The sequence below is a fragment of the Scardinius erythrophthalmus genome, assembly GCF_964197995.2.
Source record: "Scardinius erythrophthalmus genome assembly, chromosome: 22".
Taxonomy (NCBI): domain Eukaryota; kingdom Metazoa; phylum Chordata; class Actinopteri; order Cypriniformes; family Leuciscidae; genus Scardinius; species Scardinius erythrophthalmus.
This window is the reverse complement of record NC_138242.1, coordinates 20,584,741-20,607,449: the sequence shown is the minus strand read 5'-3', so window position 1 is coordinate 20,607,449 and position 22,709 is coordinate 20,584,741. Positions and strand designations below refer to the sequence as shown.

At 35.0% G+C, this 22,709-nt stretch overlaps 2 protein-coding genes across 3 annotated transcripts in view; both read left to right on the top strand.

Annotated features, from left to right (window-relative positions):
* Nucleotides 1-11,392, top strand: part of map3k22 (mitogen-activated protein kinase kinase kinase 22) — a 58,801-nt gene extending 47,409 nt beyond the window's left edge. For both annotated transcript variants that reach the window (XM_081352009.1, XM_081352010.1), the window contains exons 12-18: nucleotides 395-466; nucleotides 2,199-2,363; nucleotides 3,482-3,630; nucleotides 3,726-3,857; nucleotides 6,554-6,683; nucleotides 8,097-8,274; nucleotides 8,358-11,392. In XM_081352009.1, coding sequence (XP_081208135.1) covers nucleotides 395-466; nucleotides 2,199-2,363; nucleotides 3,482-3,630; nucleotides 3,726-3,857; nucleotides 6,554-6,683; nucleotides 8,097-8,274; nucleotides 8,358-8,586 — 1,055 coding nt within the window. In that variant the 3' untranslated portion in view covers nucleotides 8,587-11,392. The remainder of the gene's footprint in view (nucleotides 1-394; nucleotides 467-2,198; nucleotides 2,364-3,481; nucleotides 3,631-3,725; nucleotides 3,858-6,553; nucleotides 6,684-8,096; nucleotides 8,275-8,357) is intronic.
* A 1,719-nt stretch (nucleotides 11,393-13,111) lies between these two features.
* On the top strand, nucleotides 13,112-21,673 carry cry-dash (cryptochrome DASH). The gene is made up of 14 exons (XM_081352016.1): nucleotides 13,112-13,533; nucleotides 14,589-14,761; nucleotides 14,853-14,946; nucleotides 15,033-15,163; nucleotides 16,210-16,358; nucleotides 16,716-16,804; nucleotides 16,884-16,957; nucleotides 17,036-17,125; nucleotides 17,197-17,276; nucleotides 19,451-19,510; nucleotides 19,613-19,770; nucleotides 19,867-19,986; nucleotides 21,027-21,200; nucleotides 21,299-21,673. Exons 1-14 carry the CDS (start codon nucleotides 13,471-13,473, stop codon nucleotides 21,401-21,403), a joined length of 1,560 nt encoding a protein of 519 aa, XP_081208142.1. The 5' UTR covers nucleotides 13,112-13,470; the 3' UTR covers nucleotides 21,404-21,673.
* Nucleotides 21,674-22,709: the final 1,036 nt, after the last annotated feature.

The window sequence follows — 22,709 nt, the reverse complement described above, 5'->3', positions numbered from 1 at the left end:
AAGACGACAATTAAGCATATTTTCTCCTAGATTCTATTTAAAATAGTAAAAAACTACAGCTATAAAACTATAAAAAGCATCATGTCTGGATGTAATTATTTGTAATAATAGTATACATTAATGTACATATTATTGCTTATATATAGTTTTTTATATTAATTTAATTAATACACATACATATATGTGTATGTGTGTGTGTGTGTGTTTGTGAGTGATAGAGAGCTCCTCAATATCTGATATCTGATTTGCTTGATTCAATGACCTAACGCATAGCTACATATCGCCTTGTTATCAAATACTCGAATGAATTTGCTTATCAAAATTAGCTGTTTTCTGTGAACGAGGTGAAAATGCATGCAAGTAACTGTCCTGTATCTAACTGCTCCACCTGCAGGACGTCATGGGAAACACGGGACCTTTCCACGGCAGTTCCATGTGTCCAGTCGCAGTAAAGACTACGGTGACGGTAAGCTCTGCCCTTCTGTTCTATTTATAATAAAGGAAAACAGTGAGTGTGTGTCATTAACTGTTGTGAAATTATTCTATTATTATTCCGTGTTATTAAAATAATGATTCAAGTTTTAACTGAGAGGTTAAATGTAATGTATTTACATTTAGCCTCTCAGTTAAAACTTGAACAATTATTATTTTAATAAAATGGAATAATAATAGCTTATAAATACACAATATGGATAAATAGCCAAGGCTCATGATGCTGAAAAGAGTCTTAGTCTAATGACTTCTAATCTAATCTGCACGGCAGCTGTCAGTTATTTCACCGTTAGTTATTGTTTTGTCTATTTTTTAAAAGCCTTAAATATAATAATAATAATAAATATTATTCTTATTAATAATAATGTATTTAGTTTGTTAGTTATTGTTATTATTTATTATAATTTGGTATACCCTGCCAAAAAAAAAACAGTTCATAAAATGCTACAAAAGTCAGTAATTTCTGTTTTGGCCTGCTAAATTTGTTTTAAATCATTGGTCTTACTTTTATAATGACACCATTATGTTTTCACAAAGTCTGCATGAAAACTGGTCTTATATGGATAGTTCACCAGGAAATTAAAATTCTGTCATCATTTACTCACCCTCAAGCTGTTCCAACCCTGTATATTTATAAGATATTTTGAAGAATGTTGGTAACCAGACGGTAGCCATTGACGTCAACTGCTTGATTACCAGCATTCTTCAAAACATCTTCTTTTGTGTTCAACAGAAGAATGAAACTCATACAGGTTTGGAACAATATAAGGGTGAGTAAATGATGAGCAAAAACTTCAGTCTGGTATTTGGAGCCTCTCAATTCTCAGAGCGCCTAATTAGTAAATTAATCATTTGGTTAGCATTTAGTGGATGCTTTCTTATCCAAAGCAAGTCGCAATTCTCTAATTGCCTGGACCGTCTCTCTGGATCGTGTTAGCGTGGAGGACATTGCACAATGGCAAAGAGCAGGATCGTGTTCTTGGTGATTCTCCTATTTGGATGTGCTATTTGCTTTCAGCCCAGATCCATAAATTGTTAGATTGCCAATACCGAAAAACACATGCAGTGCTGGAGGCAGGGTCTAGAAGAGATAAAGCTGTGCACATGGCCATGAACTTGGCCAGCATGATGAGTTTCCCCCATAACTGAGCGTATTTAAGATCTGGTGCGTGTGTGTGTGTTTTATTTGTGTTTCCCCTGATGAGGCACACTGACTATTGCAAAACACTGTACTGAGAGGAGTTTCCTGCATTGTGGAAAGGTTGATGGAGGAAGTGAGAGACAAAGGAAAAGAAGAGTGTGAGAGAGAGAATCAGGGAAGAAGAGAGGGAATATAAAGATACATGTTTGGACATGGAACAGGAATCTGAATTCTGCAAAGATTTACTCCATTTTGGGGGAATGTTATTTATGCAATTTGAAAATTAAAATTGCAAACACTATTAAATATGGATACGGCAGTGGGAATCCTGTAAATATCAAGCACTTTTTTTTTTTAAAGTGTGCTTTCCAGGTGTAGGAAAATCATGGAAATGAGCGTAATTATGTTCATTTAAGTATATATAGATGGAAAATACTTTTATAAATTCAGTATCTCAAATGACTCGAAAAGTCTCCAAAAGGTCATGGAAGTTTATTGGTCAAAAGATCTAAAGGGGTATTTGTATTTTGTATTGTGTGCATTTATAAAATATGTGTCTATACAGGTCGGAGGACTTTCCCTCGAAGCTTTATGCCTCAAGAGAAGCTGTTTCAGCTGGTCCCGTCCAGCCGTACACGCAGCTTTAATGGGGAAAGCACTTTGCTGTACAGTGGAGATCTGCACACCATCAGCTGGACTGAGAAAAACTGCCAACTCAACAGTCCTAAATGTAAGAACACATGCATACATACACATGAGGACATTTATGCAGATAATTAGAAAGGAAAATCCCATTAAACACATTTGTACGCTTGCCTCCAGACCAGAAATATCAGATTTCAGTGTATTTTTGTGTTTTAGTGCTGCACCCCTTTCTGTGTACCATCTAATGCGGCTGAATCTATAGCACCGCAACAAAAGAAATCATATTTTAACACAAAAAGACTGTTTTATTTTACACACAAATAAAAGCAGACAACAATACAGTGGAAAACTGTTTGCACTTTCTTCTTTTTATACATTTCCCTCCCACATTTTAAAAATCCAAACAAAAACTAGTAACAATCCCCACCCCCACCCCCCGTGCAGTCCTCAAACAGGTTGTTTAATCAGCTCCATTAATCTAGGACGGGCGCCTGAATTTGACATGTGAACATGAATGCTCGTCTCTGCTGTCTGCCCGCGGGTTTTTCCTCCCCAGATCCTCCATAAACTATTCAGATAGCTTCATGTCAAATATCATTATAGGAATTACTAAGCTGATTAAGATGATGGTAAATGCTGACACAAATGTGTCCGTCATAGAATAAGTGGGAAATGAATCTGAGAGATGCGTAAATCTTGTCTGGCGAGGGTTGTTTAACTGCATCCAGACATGAAGTTCATCTATCTATGATTAGATCCATGTTTAAAGAACAATTGCAGAAATATTAAAAGCAGACACATATTGTTCTATTATGTATGTGGCTCATTATAGCTATCAGTCATGTGTTGAGAGCCATAAAAAGAGATTAAGCAAAAAGACGTTGTATTAATGTGTTAAAAAACCCTCGACGCAGCCTTGATTTAAAGAATTAATATTCAGGTGTGTAACATTTTTTAAATAACATGCAGCAACTTCCAATAGCTCACTGTCTTACTCTGTTCATTTAAATCTTAGTTTATTGCCTGAGAGGGGAACAGTTGCAAATAAATCTGAAAGTATAAATCTTTATAGCATCCAGTCGTAAATACAGTTGCGGTTTGACTCGGTGTCGTCAGCAAGTCTGTGTGTGATTTCGTCTGGTTTGAGTTACAGTCTGCGGCGTGCTGGTGAGGTTAACGTGGTTTGTTTCTTCTAACCCTCAGCCCCAAGGGCTCCGGTAAACTGGCGTCAGGGGAAACTGCTCGGTCGGGGCGCTTTCGGCGAGGTCTACCTCTGCTACGACGTCGACACGGGACGCGAGCTGGCGGCCAAACAGGTGCCCTTTGACCCTGACTGTCACGAGACCAGCAAGGTTAGTATGTAGTGGACTCAGATGGTGACAGTATTTATGCACTGAAGAGATTTTCTGAATTCTCAAAACTCTTTTCTCTTTGTCTCACTCCACAGGAAGTGAACGCACTGGAGTGTGAGATTCAGCTCTTGAAGAACCTGCGTCACGAGCGTATAGTGCAGTACTATGGATGCTTGCGTGATCCGGTGCAGAGAAAACTGGCCATCTTTGTGGAATTCATGCCTGGGGTGTGTATAAACCACACAGAGCATATTGTGTTTGCTCTGTTAATAATGTTATATATTGGAGGAATTGGGAAATGTTTACTTTTAGAATGACTTGCACACATAAGTTGCACCCCTCAGTGTCTATTATTGTTTGTTATATTCATAAGTTAATGTAGACTTCATGCATACCATGGTATGAATAAGAAAGAAGTTACATCTTTACACCAAACAACCACTTTTGCATGAAAGATTTCAGCAGAAAAACATGCATCTGTGCAAACCAGGCACTGTCTAAATGGAATCTAATGTAAATTAGGCCTTTTTTATATTGCACTTTATTTACAAAATTTAGCGCTGTTAATAATATCCAGTTACCACCTATGGATAATCATGAAATAATGTCAAGGAATGTCTTTCTGCTGAAAACGGTTGAAAATTGTAGCCTGATTCATGGACAAATAAAAAAAATTTGATTCGTGAATTCGAACTCCCTCGGACATGGATCTAAACATAGTAGCTTTTTACTTTTATCTGGGATTTCAACTAAAGAAAATTCTACAGGTGCTGATTTACCAACATGGCATTACCATTTGTCTTAGGACGCCTGTAGACGAGCACGAAGACACGTACGAGTCAACGCGCCACATAAAGTTTGGACCAGAATTGTGGTGCTCGTCTATAGGCAACGCCATCTAGGTCGAGAACACTTAACAGTAACCGTACTGTCTCCCTCTTCAACGTAAACCCAACAACACTATTAGCAGGCACATTCTCAATTCCTCCTTTTTGTGTTTCAAGAAAATGACATTGTTAAACTCACAATGAATCTGCGTTTTCCAAATAATGATAAACCCACTCCAAAATGTCACTGGCTCGGGAACATATCCACAGTGTTCTTTGTCAGCACAACCGCACAGCTTTACGAGTTCATTTTCTTTGCAAATGGGTGTTTTAATGAACGTCAGACGTGGTCTGTCCCATCTGTCAGCTCGATTTTAATATGCACAGACTGAGTGTCTTAGTCACATATTGTCTGGTAAAGGGGAATGTTTCCCAAGGTCTCTGGCAGACAGATGCATCGCTGCTCAGAGCCAAAGCCACCAGCCTCTGCACAGCACTGCTGTCTCCTGATAAGAACAGAGGTGAAGGGAACAGGAGAAAGAGAGAAAGACTTTGAATGAGTAGGATGTGGAATAGGGTTACATGAGGTGAGAAATGTATTGCATAATAAGATCACCAAAGCCTGTAGTAGAGTATTACAGTAGGATTGCGTGTGCGGTACACATTGCTTCATTTGAATAAATTGACAAGGACATTGTGGTACTTCATAATACAAAATAATACTATTTGGAAGGAGCTGTGCAAATGTATTATAGCTAGGAAGGCATTGTAGTTTGCGTCACAGGTGTTTCACGAAGTTGTCCTTGAGGGGACATTGTTTCTTCGGCGAGGGGTGTAAACAGGAAAGCCGAGGAAATATGAACTTTGTTGCGCCAGTGTTTCAAAGAAACACAGACACATGTGAGGAACATTTGGCACTATGATCTGTTTTTCCAGAGTTTCAGAGTTTTGACAAACAGCTTCCAGCTCCAGTTTTGTAAACAGTGTGACTTCCTTGCAAACACACTGATTTTCAGCAAATATTAATTACTGTATATATATATATATATATATATATATAGTATGTCCTCTCTGCCTGATTTTCTTCTTTACCGTTATTTCTTATTGTATAAATATTATGTATAGTATTACATTTTTTAATTATATTTTACACAGGATAGTACTTTTAAATATTTTTTATTGTTAATATTATTTTATTAATAGTGATATATGATTAAATATTAAATGCTTTAATTTTTTATTGCATTAAAAGCATCATGCATATGCATTTGCACATTTGTGATTTGTTACAGTATTTATTAATCTTTGTGAAATATTAGATAATGAAAATAGTTATTAGAATTATTAAATGTTAACAAAACTGTTCATTTTAGCTGAGGTTTATTAAATAATATTAACAGATACACATTAATGATTTTAATAATGTATTAGTAAATGTGTAAATTAACATTACCTAAAATTAATTAATATTTTATAAGTATTTTCCATTTTTATTTCACGTTAACTAATGCAGTTAGCAAATGTTAATAAATGGAACCTTAATACAAAATGTTACCTAATATAATGTATTTAATTAATAATCAATGGTGTGTGTGTGTGTATACACTATATATATATATATATAGTTATTTTGATGTGCATTTTTTAAATCATCCACTAGAGTAAAAAGCACAATAGTTTAGTTTATAAAAGTAACAGCAACAAAATATGAGTTACACAGCTCATTTTAATACTTTGTACTTTGTTATTTAATAGATATTTTTAAATTCCTGCATACAGTATGAACAAAAATAATACAGCAAAACATTTGCAATCAGGAAATCTGGAATGGGTCAAACCATTTTCCATTGCACTGTATCCTTTGGTAAACAGGTTTGAATCCTGTTTTTATGTTTCCTGTCAAAGCATATGCTGACAGCTTGTTTTTTAAGTTTCCTAATAAAAATACAAAGTCTTTATAGTTCAGTTTCTGCTTTTAGAGAATAAAACACATGCATACACTTTATACGCTTAATATGGTATCTGAATTCAAGCGAGATTGTTTAATAGAACTCTGTTGAACAGTATGATAAATCTGTGTGTCCATGTGTGTCTAGGGCTCTATTAAAGACCAACTGAAGGCGTACGGAGCGCTGACTGAAAAAGTCACCCGCAGATACACCCGACAGATCCTACAGGGAGTCCACTATTTGCACAGCAACATGATCGTACACAGGGACATCAAAGGTAAATCACAGTAATCATAAATCGCCTTCAGCTAAGAACAGTAGGCTGTTGCTTTGTAATGTAAATCTAATGGATAGTGTCGCTTGCACCGGACCACCTGAAATACATCTCGTGTTATTAAGTAGAATAACTTTATTTTGGCAAGGTTTTGCATTCCTTCAGACTTTAAGGCCAAACTCTGACCAGAATTAACAACCTGCCTATTAAATATTTCTTTTAAGCATCGATATCAAACACATCCTCTAAATCAGAGGTACTTACCAGACAGTGCCAGCATTGCTTCTACTAGACATATACACTCTTTAATCTCTTCAGTTTATTAAGGAAGGCACAAGTAGTCCCAAAGCAGAACATTTCACAAAAGGTTACATTAAAATGATCCTGTTAAATTAACTGTGGTTATAAAATTCGCTGTAAAAAACGTTGTGAAAATGTATCACATATGGTGCCTGAATGTTTTACAACATATGACCGTATATTCCATTAAGTATTCCTAAAATATCAAGTTACCTTTTAACTGATATCCACCATAATCCATGTGGTAAAATACAAAGCCACATGAGAACAAATGTAGCACAAAACACTCTAATATAGTTTTATAAAAAAATAAGAAGAAACAAAACGGTTTGTACTGTATAACATTTATTCATATATGATGTCTTATAATTAACAGTAAAAAAACAGTAAAAATATATATGATACAGTTTTTACTGGCAAAACCCCCCCATAACTTTGACTTAAATTGCATATAAAGCAATGTTAAACCATTTATAGTTCTTCACTGTATATGGTAAAGTAACATTAGTAGTTGACAGGTTTTTACTGTAGATTTTTTACAGTTATTTAGTGTACAGTGATGATAATAGATAATGCATTGTTCAAAATGACAACAAATTATGAAACATTGCTCATGCTTATATTAATTGTAACAAACGTTCAAGTAATTCTCCAGCCACATTTGTTTGCAACTCTTTTCTTAGTTACATTCAGATATTTTTAAGTGTGTCTAAATACTTTTAAGGCCACATACTTTTAGTATATGTGACTAATACAGTCTCTGTCATTCCCATAACAAACCGAAGATCCTCTATTGGAAATATCCACAACAAGTGTGGGGCGCAAAGGAAGGAGTCTCTGTCTTTCCTCTCATATTCTTTCTTAATTTTCCGTTCACAATACAGTGAGACTTCCAGGGTGTGGAAACTTTGCGGCTGGCGGGAATTAGTCATTACTCAAACAAGCGCAAATCTCACAGGCAACACGGCTAAAACAACGGAAAATCACTCCGACTAGAAGCGTGGGAAGAAAGGCCGCGTCTCAAACTTCAAAAGCCATCAGCAGCTTATAATTTTATGCAGTTGTCATCATTGGTCATGCAAACATGTAATTCAATCTACATGTGTTTCCTCACAGGCGCAAACATTCTGAGGGACTCCTCTGGAAATGTGAAGCTGGGAGATTTTGGGGCTAGCAAGCGCATTCAGACCATCTGCATGTCCGGGACGGGGATCAAATCGGTCACCGGCACCCCCTACTGGATGAGCCCGGAAGTCATTAATGGAGAAGGATACGGACGCAAAGCAGATATTTGGTGAGATCTGAGATTCATATGAAAATACATGACTGGAAACGTAGCTATTGTTTGCTAACAGTCCCTTACGTCTCTCTCCTCAGGAGTGTTGCCTGCACGGTCGTAGAGATGCTAACTCAGAAACCCCCATGGGCTGAATTTGAAGCAATGGCAGCCATTTTCAAGATCGCAACCCAGCCGACCAAGCCAAACCTGCCCGAGGGAGTGTCCGACGCATGCAGGGACCTCCTGCGGCAGATCTTTGTGGAAGAGAAATGGCGGCCCACTGCCGAGGGGCTTCTCAGTCACCCCTTTGTCCAGGGCAGCTTTTGATCCTACAGATCTCGGATCTCTCTGGAATCCCCAGGGAAAACCACACAATCACGCGAACAATCACCACTCTGCCTTCCAGGGTCCGGAGAAACCCACCAACCAGCCAACTAAGAACAAACTTGACCATAAAGAGGGGATGTGTATTTCAGATCTCCTCAATGCAGCTCGACAAATATAACGTTAAGAGGGAAACTACGGACGGAAAACACGAATAGCATTTCCCGTATTGTTAATCAGAATGGTGCATAGCTCTGTCCTAAATGACGCACTTGTGACCTTTTGGTGAATGGACTCTTCACATTTCCAGGGTTTTCAGAAGCGGAGGTCGTCGGATAAACAGTCGGATAAACTTCTTTAGTGGTGAACGGGGGATGATAGCAAATATAATGTTTGTATTCCAATTTCCTCCAAAAGCAAACGAAAAAAAAAAAATCCAAGATGGTGTTTCCACAACTTATTCCACAAAAATATTAAGAGATGGCCATCACTCCCTCAGCCATTGTATTAGAAACACCCTCACAGCAGTGTTAATTCATAACATTTTTAGTCATTTACTGCCAAGGTAATATAACACACTGTTACAAATGTCTATTATTATTTTTCTTTTTAATGAAAATATGAAAGACTTTTAGATTTGCGATGTTGATAACTGGAAACGCGTCTTCACAGTCGTTCACTGCATACTATTACCCAACATCCCTTGCGACAAAGTATCGACAGTGAGAGCTGAGAGTGGGTCAATGACATAACATGGTTTTCTTGTCCAGATCCATTCATTTATTCAAAAATACATTTAAATTAATTAAGTATAGCTGCCCTTAATCATGATAAAGATAATTGAAATATCATTTTTTTAGTAGTTTGGCATAATATTTCATTATTTGATTGAATTTTAACAAAATATTAATGTTTCAAAACGTCATGTGATGTGACTCTCCAAAACCTTAATAAGATTTCTGATTTAAATAATTTATTCATATTTCTAAAAACAAACAAAAAAACTTTACATAGATTTTTTTGTAAATAATCACACAAAATATAGGAATATATATTATTTTTCACTTGATGGTTACACCATAATACATTTTTATAGTCATTAAATTTCTTAAAAATAGTATAGAAGGTTTTCAAACACAATATGAAACCAGCATGAATATACTTTTGTGAAAATGTACATTTTTAAAGAATTTTCCTTTTCTTTATATGGACGCTCTGATTTGTCATTGACCCCGGTGCCATTTGGGACAGAGCCTGTGTCATGGGATTGAACCAGCTTTGCTAGGATGTTACAATGCAGTGCCAACACTTAGTATACCGGCACAGATTGGCGCATGATATAATGTGTCACTGGTGAAAAAAAAACTGATTACAATAGCATAGTTTACATGCATTACTGCCGGTTGACTTTATCGGATCCCCCGATGCACTTGAAACCAACCCAAGATGTGTTTCTATAGGGGTTGCTGAACAAATCACATAGGGCCTGAATTTGGCACAAATGTATTAAGATGGCGAGAGTTAAAACGTGGTCTTTTGTATAGCAGAATTCATTCGGTCATAAAAGAGAGTTGATTTTGATTATGGCTTATGTACCTCTGTATCCCTGGGTCCAATCCTGAGTGTCATTGAAAAGACCTCATGGAGAAAATATAAATATAGATAATATAGATGTACTGTACAATACTCATTGGAGTAATTTTTTTGTTAAGATTACTGTGTTTGATGGTTAGAATCTAACCAAATGAGAATAACACAGAAAAAGACGTATACAACCACCAAAGTGGTACAGTATGAGACAGAAACATTTTTTTTCATGTCTATTCAGCTAATGAAGACTGTATAAACACGTCTTTTTTATATTATGTAAAGTTTTAGTTAAAGCACTCTTTACCCAATAACTGTAAATACATTCCCATTGCAGTCTTGGACTCATGCGTAGAGCACATAGGATAATCAGCTGAGATTCAACGAATATTTTTATACTTTTTTTTTTTATTCTCGTTTGGAATGACAATAACAAACTTTTTGTATTATTATAAAAATTACCCTAAAGTGTCAAAGCAATATTTTAGAGAAGACTACTACGGCTGGTGATTTAGCATTCTTGTACTGTTCGCTCAGTCAAACACAACCAAAGAGCAAGTGATATACTTGAATTATGAATTTGGACACTTCAGAACTGTCTTGATTTGTAACCTATAATGGTGAGTTGTCGACTCAAACATGCAAACTTTTTTTTGTTATCATCATTATATAAATATATACACAATGTAACAAAAATATAAAGTGTACATTGTTTTAAATGGCATATTATTTTGATTTTATCCAAATGTAAATGTTAAACTTTCAACACTTGATACTCTGATACTGTTTTTGTTTTGAATTGGAGAAATTCACCAGCAGCAATTCATGTTGCAAATAGTGCCTTCTCTAATGTCCTTATTCTGAGAGGTCAGTCATTTTTAAAACATTTAACGATGGAATGTGTTTTCTGATGTCCTTCAGATGGTTTCAGTATCACACAGTGATGCTGTCAAAGACACTTTGACGCTGAAGATGATTGTATTGTAAATAGATACTGTAACAAGCTGTCATAATGTTTCATTATATTCAAAATACCTTAGTCCCAGTATATTATGATTGTGGAGAGGTCTGGGTTTCAGTGATCTCAGCTGAGAGTGAACCAGACCACACTGGTTTTTGAGGGGCTACGAATGGAGAATTCTGTGTTGCCTTGATGAAAAAGCCTGGAAACATTTATCAGTGATTTTGTACATTTGAATAAATAAATTTATTGTCTACAACCAGCTTCTGTGCCATATTGTTAGTTTATGTAATTAGGGGTTCAAGCGCGAATCTACTTTTTCGAACTGCTCATAGGCCGTTTGTCCGATTCATTCTAAACTTGACATGCATCATCTAGAGACCCTCATGGCAAAAATAATTTAGATTGATGATTCACGTTCGCGACGGACGACAAAACATTTGAAGTAGGCAGGGCCACTTTCACTAAAATGGCTATAACTCTTATGTGAGCCAATGAGTGGTCCTCTGCTGCCATCTACCGGTTATAATGGTAATTTTGTCATTCTACTCACTAATATAGTTCTTTTCACAGGTTTTGCTTTTGTATTCATTTTTAGACATTATAAAATCACTATTATAACATTTACAATAACATCTTGTCAAAGTTTATCATTTCATTTTCCCTTAGGTATCAGTTTTGATAATTGTGCCACATTATGGCTAATGTGAAACCTGTGACTAACCTAAGGTCTGAGCAATACATTTGTTACAGTATTTATTATTTGTAAATGTGCGTTAATAAAAATATAACTCTTCATTGTTAGTTCCTGTTTGCTCAGGTTCATTAAATAGGCCTAATATTAACAGATGCAACTTTTGATTTTAATAATGTATTAGTAAATGTTGCAGCATTAGCTATAATTAATAAAGCATAAGTGTTTTTCAATGTAATGAATGTTGACTAATGTTAACAAATGGAACATTGTTGTAAAGTGGGTAACACTTTTTTACAGTGTCCTTGTTACATATGTTACTTGTTATAGTAATAACAGTAAATTATGCATAATTACATGCAACTAACCCTCAACCAAACCCTAGTCATACCCTAACCCTATAGTAAGTACATGTAGTTGCTTAGCATTACTCAGTACTTAAGTATATAATTACACTGTAACAATGACATCTTAAAATAAAGTGTAACCGTAAAGTGTTACCATTATGCTTATTCTGCAAATAGATTTTTTCATGCAAAGCAAAATTTCTCACAACTCAACCAAGATAAAACAGAAGTTTTGCTTATTGGATCAAAGGCACAGAGAGAAAAATTGACCCCTAAACTACATAAACTGGGATTAAACTAGGAGTTGTCTTTGTAACATAATATTACCAAAAAAGCATTTTATCATCTAAAGAACTATAATAAGACCAAAAGAAAAATTAATGCATGCATTTAATAGCAGACTTGACTATTGTAATGCCCTCCTTTCTGGTCCACCAAAGACTACAGTTAATCAACTACAATCAATCCAAAATACAGCTGCTCGAGAACTGATAAAGACCCGAATAAAGAGATCACATTACAGCTATATTAAAGTCATTACACTGGTTACCTGTAAGTTTTCATATTGATTTTAAAAATCTTTTATTAGTTTATAAGGAATTGCATGAATTTGCTAAAAACTATCTCTCAAAAATGCTTTCATTATATGAACCTGAGGACTCTCAGATTATTTACTTTTAACTATACCACAAAGTAGAACTAAAAGATTTGGTGATGCTGTTTTTAGCCGTTATGATCCTCGCCTCTGGAATAACCTGAGGAAGATGTGCTGAAAATATTAATAAGTTTAAATCTAAATTAAATAATAATATTTTATATGCTTTTTAATTATTTATTTTATTGTATCTATTGCTTCTTTCTTGCCTGTAAAGAACTTTAAACTGCATTGATTTGTTTAAAAAAGTGCTATATAAATAAAATTTGTTTTTAACTAAAAATGATTTTAGTGGATGACATTCCGCTATGTCTGACAGCCGTGTCTAAGAAAATAGGCTATATCAAATGTTTTTTTTTATATATATATGCAGCCAATGAAAAACATTTATTATAAACATTCTATTTTGTTAAATCGTGCAGACATTCGCGTTCACATTCAAGTTTGGCTTAAGAGTTGTAATACTTTTTGTTTGATGGAAAGGAGAGCACGTGCGCTTTCAGACTGCATGTTTGGTAACATCACCTCCTCACGCGCATGTTACTAAACGTGCTCGTCACTCTTTCTTTGCTGCTGGTCTGTATGTTCAACGTAAACACGACCGCTCGAGACTTCTTTACACTGTTAAAGACCGATTGCCAGGATGTCCGCTTCTCGTACGATCATATGTCTGCTGAGAAACGACCTGCGTCTGCATGATAACGAGGTAAATATCACAATCACAGGGATTGTATCTGTATGTAATCTATAGGAGCATAGAATCGTCTCTTGTCTCGAGCAAACCACGCTCGCGCCTAAATCCGTGTGCATAGACTTGTCCTGCTCGATATGACATGATGTCCTGCTCGAGATTTAACACGTCACAACGATTCTCTTACTAATATTACTTTTTAAACATAAAACGGAACACTTGAGGATAATAAATTGACTTTATAGGAACTGAGGCGAAATCTGGCCGCTCATTGGGTAGTTTGTCAGTCTCGTCTCAAGGGGCGTGGTCACATGGAACTTGCATAAATAGACATTTATATATATTATGCCGCTATATATTTATATATTCCGCTTCGCGTGGGTTATTATCACATCGGGTGTGCGTTATTTTTCTAATAATTCAAATATTCCATACATAAGAAATGACTAGATGGAAATATATATATATATTAAAATGTAGCCTTATTTTTGTATTAATTGTCTCACATGATCTTTAAAATTCTAATTGGCAGATTTGGTTCTCTCAGATTTCATATATATATATATATATATATATATATATATATATATATATATATATATATATATATATATATATATAATTTATAAGTAATCTAATTACTGTAATTTAATTACTTTTCCTTTGAAAAAGTAAAGGGATTACAAAATTTTCTGTCATTTAATTATAGTTACTTCTGATGTAATTGCATTAAATACTGTATAGATTTAACATAATTTAATGTTAAAATGTATGTTTTTAATGTAACCTTCTCCCTTTACACACTTTGGTCAGTTCAATAATAATTTATATTTATTATTATTTATATGCAAGTTTAGTCCTCAATAGAAGTGCTAGCATGTGACCATGCCCCTTGTGACCCTTACCGACAAACTACCCAATATATTTACCTATATCTTTATCTTTTGAATTAGTAAACAAATTTTAGGTCTATAAACTACACTGTTCAAATTGTATGAACTGCTCTGCTTGCTTTGACACGTTAAGCATTGTGGGACCTATGACAAACCGGTTTTACTTCGTTCATCCAGGTGTTTCACTGGGCTCAGAGGAATGCGGAGCACATAATCCCCCTCTACTGCTTCGACCCGCGTCATTACCAGGGCACCCATCACTTCAACTTCCCTAAGACTGGTCCGTTCCGTTTGCTTTTCCTCCTGGACAGTGTGAAAGACCTGAGAGCAACACTGAAGAAACGGGGCAGGTGGGAATTTTCCATCACACACAGGATGTACATTCTGTCCTCCACACACTGATGTTTTATGATGAATATATGTTTGTATGCCCTTGTTCAGCACGCTGTTGGTCAGGCAAGGAAAGCCGGAGGATGTTGTCGGTGATTTGATTAAGCAGCTGGGTTCAGTCACAGCTGTGGCGTTTCATGAGGAGGTGCGTTTCAGAGAGGCCACATACAGTGCTGTAAGCTGTCAATGTGCAAGTTCAGTATTTACAGTCTTTCTGTCTATTGCCTAAAGGTGGCGTCAGAGGAAAAGACTGTGGAGAAGAAGCTAAAGGACATCTGCTGCCAAAATAAAGTCAAAGTTCAGACTTTCTGGGGCTCTACACTTTACCACCTAGATGATCTGCCATTCAGACACATTGGAGGGTAGGACAAGTGTTGCAGTGTTAAATTAGTATTATTTCTATGCTATTATAGTGTTTATTTATATTTTAAATTCGCCTTTTTATTTTATTTTGTTATGTGCTTTTGTCAGTTTTATTATAGTTTTTCATTCTTTTAATATCCCTTCCACTTATTTTTATTTCATTTCTGAGTTTTATTCATTTTAATACTTCAACTTATTTATTTCAATAAGTATTTATTTATTAAAGTAAAAATTTATTTATTTTTGTAATTTTTTGTTTCAGTTTTTAAAGATTTTGACCAATATTTATGTTTTATTTCAGCTTTATTTAAATTATGGAAATGATTTTTAATAGTTTTAGGTAACTGACAACATACCTGCATGAGCTTTAGACAGTTAATGATAATGTTACAAAATTTGGGGAGTATTCTGTAAACTGTCTGTGCCTCCCTACATTAAAATAATTAAATTATGCTTTAAAAAAATAAATCTTAATATAAATTTCGGATCTTCCGTAGACTGTTCTTTCTTTCAACTATTTTTTCCAAACAGGAACTTGATTTCAAAAGTGTGTAAGAAAACGTTATCTGAGAATGCAAAAACCACATTTTTATATTTAATATATTTAAGTTTTTTTTATATATATAGAATTTTTAAGAATATTTATTCAAGACATTATTTAATATTGTGTTTTATATATAGACTACATTATATGTAGTGTTTTATATATATTATATACTGTATATTGTCATTAAAATAGATTTTGGTGCTGACATATAATAAAAACTAAAATAAAATGATTGTTTTACCAGTTACTTTAGTCCATTCATGTTAGCCACTTAAACAACACATTTAGCAACTTCATCCTAGCTAAGCTTTGTAAAACAAGTTAACTTTCCTTGGAAACTTTACAGAAAAGTACTGGAAACTATTTTAATTCCACTGTTACTGTTACTTCCTTTTTCTAAGGCCTGATTACAAATTACAGAGTCGGTTTTAGTGCATGTGAGGTCAGCAATTTAAACGTGTGGCTTAATTTCCTGTTAATTTCCGCTGTCTTTGAAAGGTTACCTGATGTTTACACCCAGTTCAGAAAAGTGGTTGAAGGACAGGGCAGAGTGCGACCGGTCCTTTCCACCCCGGAACAAGTTAAATCTCTTCCCCTTGGACTGGAAGAGGGTCCTATACCTACATTTGAGGGCCTGGGACAAACAGGTACCTTGATTTACATACATTAACTGTACAGGACTGTACATATAAACACTATATTTGGATTCATCTGTCAGAATGATTTTATGTAAACGTAGCTACTGACATTTAACAGGTTAACTCACATTTAGAGTAAACTGCACCAATATCTCTAGATACACAACATAACAGTCAGTAGGATGGTAAAAAGGCTGAATCATACTGTATTTCCTCTTTCTTAATATTGCAGTTTTACATGAATTGTGCTCTGATTTCCTCTCAGATGACTGAATAATCCTCAGAAGGATATTTGGAGGATAAAACAATTTATCTTATGTTGACCACAAAGAATAGCCATGATATATTTCCTATCTGTGGTTTCAGAGCCAGTGATGGACTGCCGCTCGGCCTTCCCATGCCGTGGTGGAGAGACCGAAGCTCTTGATAGGCTGAAACATTACTTCTGGGATACAGTGAGGACTACTCTTCCTTTTTCCTAAAAATAACTTCATCAATGAAAGAGGGTTATTGCATGTTCTTGTTTTATCACAGAATGCCGTTGCGTCTTATAAAGAGACTCGGAATGGCATGATCGGAGTGGACTATTCTACAAAGTTTTCTCCTTGGTGAGCCTTCGAAATGATGTTTTCATAATGCATAAGCAAAGCACAGACTAATGCTGACCCTCCTTCACTTTACTTCAGGCTTGCGTTGGGCTGCATATCACCCAGGTACATCTATGACCAGATAAAGAAGTATGAGGCAGAACGAACCGCCAATCAAAGCACGTACTGGTGAGTTTTCAAAGAAGATTAACTCATTTCAGGTTTTTATGTGCAAAGATACAAAATTTTTTCTTCACCAGGGTGATATTTGAACTTCTGTGGCGAGATTACTTCAAGTTTGTGGGTTTAAAATATGGAGACAGAATATTTCATATGAATGGTAAGTTTGGATTTGTTTTGTTTAAGATTTTTTAAATAAGTTTATTATGCTCACCAAGGCTGCATTTATTTGATCAAAAATACAGTAAAAACACTATAGCAACCAAAATAGAGTAAATCACCTTTTGAAAGTCGCTTAACGAGTGTATCGATTACATATATGAAAAACGTTCATAAAAACGTGACTGTTAAAGCTGCGTATTCTGTTTCACATGTCTGGATCTTACATGTGTGTTCAAGCATATTCTACCCCTTCTGAGAGAGAATGACCAAATTCTCCCAGAGAATGCAAAAATTGCTAAATAATGTTGAATTTGTTGACATTACCAGTCTGTTAAACTCATTTGACAAGTATAAGAAATAAACACAAAAAGGATTGTTTGAATTGAGTAATGTGCAATTTTTCCTTTCTACTATTTTTTTATATTAGTTATTTAATAATTTGTATTGAATTGGAACCTGAATCGTTAGGCGGAAATTTCTTACGATTCCCAACCCTACTGTTATGTGTCTGACGTTGTAAAGAGCGATACCATTATGCAGCGTTTACTACAGTAACTTGAGTAAAGTTGATCTAGTGGTTCTCTTAGCTCGTGTGAGTGAGTGGAGGCGGGGGTAATTTGCATATTCATGAATCCACGTATACTAAATGAAGCAAGGGTGTAGAGTTACATTCAATCTATTTTAAGGCATGAAGAAATTTTTTCACAGCAAAAACTTTAAATATGTTTTAAGTGATCAAATTATTGGCTACGAGGGGACTTTAAAATTGCTGTTTTCTTGTTTAACAAATTTTAAAATGTAATTTATTCCTATGATGGCAAAGCTGAATTTTCAGCATAATTGAATTGAAAAAATCATTCTAATATGCTGATTTGCTGCTCAATCAATAAACATTTCTAATTATCATCAATGTTGAAAACGGTTGTGCTGCTTAAAGGGTTAGTTCACCCAAAAATGAAAATGATGTCATTAATGACTCACCCTCATGTCGTTCCAAGCCCGTAAGACCTCCGTTCATCTTCGGAACACAGTTTAAGATATTTTAGATTTAGTCTGAGAGCTTTCTGTTCCTCCATTGAAAGTCAATGGACGACATACTGTCCATGTCCAGAAAGTCAATAAAGACATCATCAAAGTAGTCCATGTGACATCAGTGGCTCAATCTTAAGTTTATAAAGCAACGAGAATACTTTTTGTGCACAAAAAGTAAACAAAAATAACGACTTTATTCCACTATTCATTTCCTTCTCTCTGTGCCTCGAGCTATTTCACGTAGTGTAACTGCGCAGCGCGTCTATGTTGTACGTCACACGTAGATTCACTATTGGCCGACGCTGGTCATGTGTGATGCGTGTGACGTACAACACAGACCCGCTGCGCAAAAACACTACGTGAACTCACTCGAGGCCTAGAGAGAAGGAAATGAATAGTAGAATAAAGTCGTTATTTGTGTTGTTTTTTGCGCACAAAAAGTATTCTCGTCGCTTGATAAACTTAAGATTGAGCCACTGATGTCACATGGACTACTTTGATGATGTCTGTATTGCCTTTCTGGACGTGAACAGTATGCCGTCCATTGACTTTCAACGGAGGAACAGAAAGCTCTCGGACTAAATCTAAAATATCTTAAACTGTGTTCCGAAGATGAACAGAGGTCTTACAGGCTTGGAACGACATGAGGGTGAGTCATTAATGACATCATTTTCATTTTTGGGTGAACTAACCCTTTAACGCTTTTGTGAAAACCGTGATAACTTTTATCCAGGATTCTTTGATGAATCGGAAAAAAAAATTACATTATAAATTGTTTACTGTTACTTTTGCTCAATTTAATGCATTCTTGCTGAAGAAAAAGTATACTGATTTAATTTCTTGCAAATAAACAAAGCCTTACCGACCAAAATGATAAATTCTCAAAATGGTCAAATTTTGTCTTTTTTAATTTATTTTAAACTTTAACTGACATGAAGCTAACTAAGGAAGCCAAAAAACAACAACAACAACAACAACAACACATAACAATCATAAGCAATAAAAATAAAATACGAAAAATGTTCCACCAGTTCTTGAATAAAGGCTTTGTAGTGCTCAATTACATTCTAATATAATATTCAAATTAAATGGATGTTTAAATGATTAATATGATCATTTTTCATCCCTCATGAACTGAAGGCCTGCAAGACAAGCATGTGCCCTGGAAGACAGATATGACATGGTTCTGTGCATGGAAAGGTAATGTGTGCATGGAAAGGTAAATGTGAATCAACTGAAGAATACACATTTCAATTGATTTTCTGTGAATTAATAGCAAGATATTTTTCACATGTTGTCCAGAGGGGAGAACTGGGGTGCCATTTGTAGATGCGAACATGAGGGAGCTTGCGCTGACAGGATTCATGTCCAACAGAGGACGTCAAAATGTGGCCAGCTTTCTGACCAAGGATTTGGGCTTAGACTGGAGACTGGGCGCTGAGTGGTTTGAATACCTGCTGGTGAGAAACATTTGCTACAGTATATTTGATGGTGTGGGTTGATGCTTCCTGCTCTTTGCTGCCGTTTGATGCGCTATTATCTTTCATTGTCATCAGGTGGACCATGACGTCTGCAGCAACTATGGAAACTGGCTCTATAGTGCCGGAATAGGAAATGACCCTCGAGAAAACAGGAAGTTTAATATGATCAAACAAGGACTGGACTATGACAATAACGTAAGCAGTAGTTTTTACAGGTCTCTTACGATATTAGCACATAAAACTAAAAAACACGTGCATTCTGATTCATATGTTTTGTTAGTACATCCAAGCAATAAATATAAAGTTCATTGTACACACATTGCACTTTTTTTTTTGACAAAGTTCTGCATACTATAGGGGTAAGTTGTCACAATTGAACATAATTTAAACAGTAAAATAATTCTAAAACAATTCAAGGAAAACCAAAATCGAAAAGGGAAACATAAAAATATCAAACCATTGTTTTAGTCTACATAAATTGTAATTATTAAATTAACAGATTAATAACAATTAAAAGCCTTTTGGAATGATTTAAATTGAATTAAATTACATTAAAATCTATTTAAAAAAGGTTAAACTTTATTTTAAGTTGTCCTTGTTGCAGTGTTAGTATACGTAATTTATAGTTATTACTATAGTAACTACATGTAACGTGTAACAAGGACACTGTAAAATAAAGTGTTACCCAATATAAAATAGGCTAAATAAACTAAAATAAATCTTGAATTACAAGTTTAAGAGTGCTCAAATACTTTTTATCTAATATCAGCAAAAATAAATCAATGTTAAAATGATCATTAAAGAATAATCAACAGCTGCTTTGAATCATAAACTTATGTGAATCATATTTGTAAAGCCTGGAAACAATAAAAAAAAAAAGCATTAAAAACAAATCTTGAACTTTAAGTTTTAAAGTGCTCAATTACAGTCTATCTAATATCAGCAAATAAAATGGATGTTTAAATGATTAAAATGATCATTAATAATGAATTAACAGCTGCCTTTATGGCCTAAACTTATTATTATTATTATTTTGTTTTTTTATATATTATATTTGTAAATGCACGTCCTGGTATTTTCCACTTTTAAATGCTTTTTATTGCCACTTAAGCAGGTTCTGCTATGAACGTAAGTGTAAATATAGGAAGAGGAAGAGAATGTGTCCGAGATTTTTAATGCAGCATAATAAGGTATTTTTCTGCGCAAAATTGACACTAAATGTTGTATCTGTGAAGGGGGATTATGTCCGACAGTGGGTTCCAGAGCTTGGAGGTATTAAAGGTGGGGACGTGCACACGCCATGGACCCTCAGCAACTCGGCACTCTCACACGCCAAGGTTTCGCTCAACGACACATACCCCTCGCCCATCGTCATCGCGCCTGAGTGGAGCCGCCATGCCAACAAATCAGTAAGATTATTAACAGCTGATTATTAATGACTATTAAGAACAAATGCAAGCTTTTATTAAAAAAAAAAATATATATATATTTGTGGTTTCTTTTTCAGTCTGGTCCATCATCAGCAAAGGGGAAGAAGGGCTCATCTTACACACCAAGAAAACACAAAGACAGGGGCATTGACTTCTACTTCTCCAAGAAAAAGGGTTTCTGAGGATGAGATGTAGTGGATTGGTGCTTTTTCTTGAGCTGCATCACACAGAGTGGTGAGGTATCTGCTCAGGTTACAGACACTGGAATGAGGAAGAGGAAATGAAAAAATGGTGTGGTTTTGTGTTGCTCTTTCCGAATCTATTTTTCACATCCAGATACAGAAACTGCTGCTCACATTCTGAGGACTAGCTCAAATTTTCATGTGTTTGTATATATTGTATTGGATACAATATTGTATTTTTGGTTGTTTTCATAAATCTCTGCAAATGTCCTGGTTTAGTCAAGTGTGTTGAAAAGTTATACCTAAAAATAAATTTTGGGGGGAGTTTTGCCTTGTACCAGGGATTTATGATGTAAATTATAGACAAACTGTGAAAAAGTTTGAATAACGTGCACATTCAGAATATTTTCTTCATTTATTCGGAAATAGGAAGTGGAAATAGGAAATAGGAACGCTCCAAACACTTGTATTTTTGGTTGTTTTCATAAATCTCTGCAAATGTCCTGGTTTAGTCAAGTGTGTTGAAAAGTTATACCTAAAAATACATTTTGGGGGGAGTTTTGCCTTGTGCCAGGGATTTATGATGTAAATTATAGACAAACTGAAAAAGTTTGAATAATGTGCACATTCAGAATATTTTCTTCATTTATTCGGAAATAGGAAGTGAGAAGTGCCAACTGTTTCAGTTTGGTTTTGAAAAGCAAGGGAAAAGGCTGTAAGACAGCTGTGTGCTATGATTACTAGTCAGGGTACTAAGTAAAAAGCACTGCAATACTTTTCCTGCATCTTTTATTATAACTTTTCTTTGAGGTATGAATATCAAGGACTTTTCTTAGGGCTACTTCATTTGGCATGAACAAAATGTGCACTTTCACAAAATATGTAATATTCTAAAGTGGACATCTATGTGATATGGTTTGGTTTATTGTCACATGACAACAAAATTGCTTCCTGCATGTTGGTTGAACCACTGGAAACAAAATTGCTTTGCTGCTTCTTCTTTCTTTTTTTTTTTTTTCTTTTTTGTAAAAGAACTATGCCAACATTTCTTTTTTCAAGACGTTCAAGCTTGAACTAAAGTGAGTGTTTTTAACTCTCCAAACACTTGACCACATTAATTTGATTTAGTGATATATGTTTGGAGAATTCTATGTGTTCAATTTACTCTTAATGTTTTCTAAATTATAATAATATGATAATTAACAATAAATTGAACACAGAGAATTCCACACATAAACAATTATTTAGCTAATATTCAATACTTGCCATTTTTAAATGCTTTATATTGTCACTTAAGCAGGTTCTG

What these genes read in the sequence shown, in the direction of transcription:
- cry-dash (XM_081352016.1), top strand. Translation starts at nt 13,471, where the DNA reads ATGTCCGCTTCTCGTACGATCATATGTCTGCTGAGAAACGACCTGCGT. An exon ending in CTGTGGCGTTTCATGAGGAG is followed by an intron (nt 14,947 to 15,032) that starts GTGCGTTTCAGA and finishes TATTGCCTAAAG; the next exon opens with GTGGCGTCAGAGGAAAAGAC. An exon ending in GACTGGACTATGACAATAAC is followed by an intron (nt 19,987 to 21,026) that starts GTAAGCAGTAGT and finishes GTATCTGTGAAG; the next exon opens with GGGGATTATGTCCGACAGTG.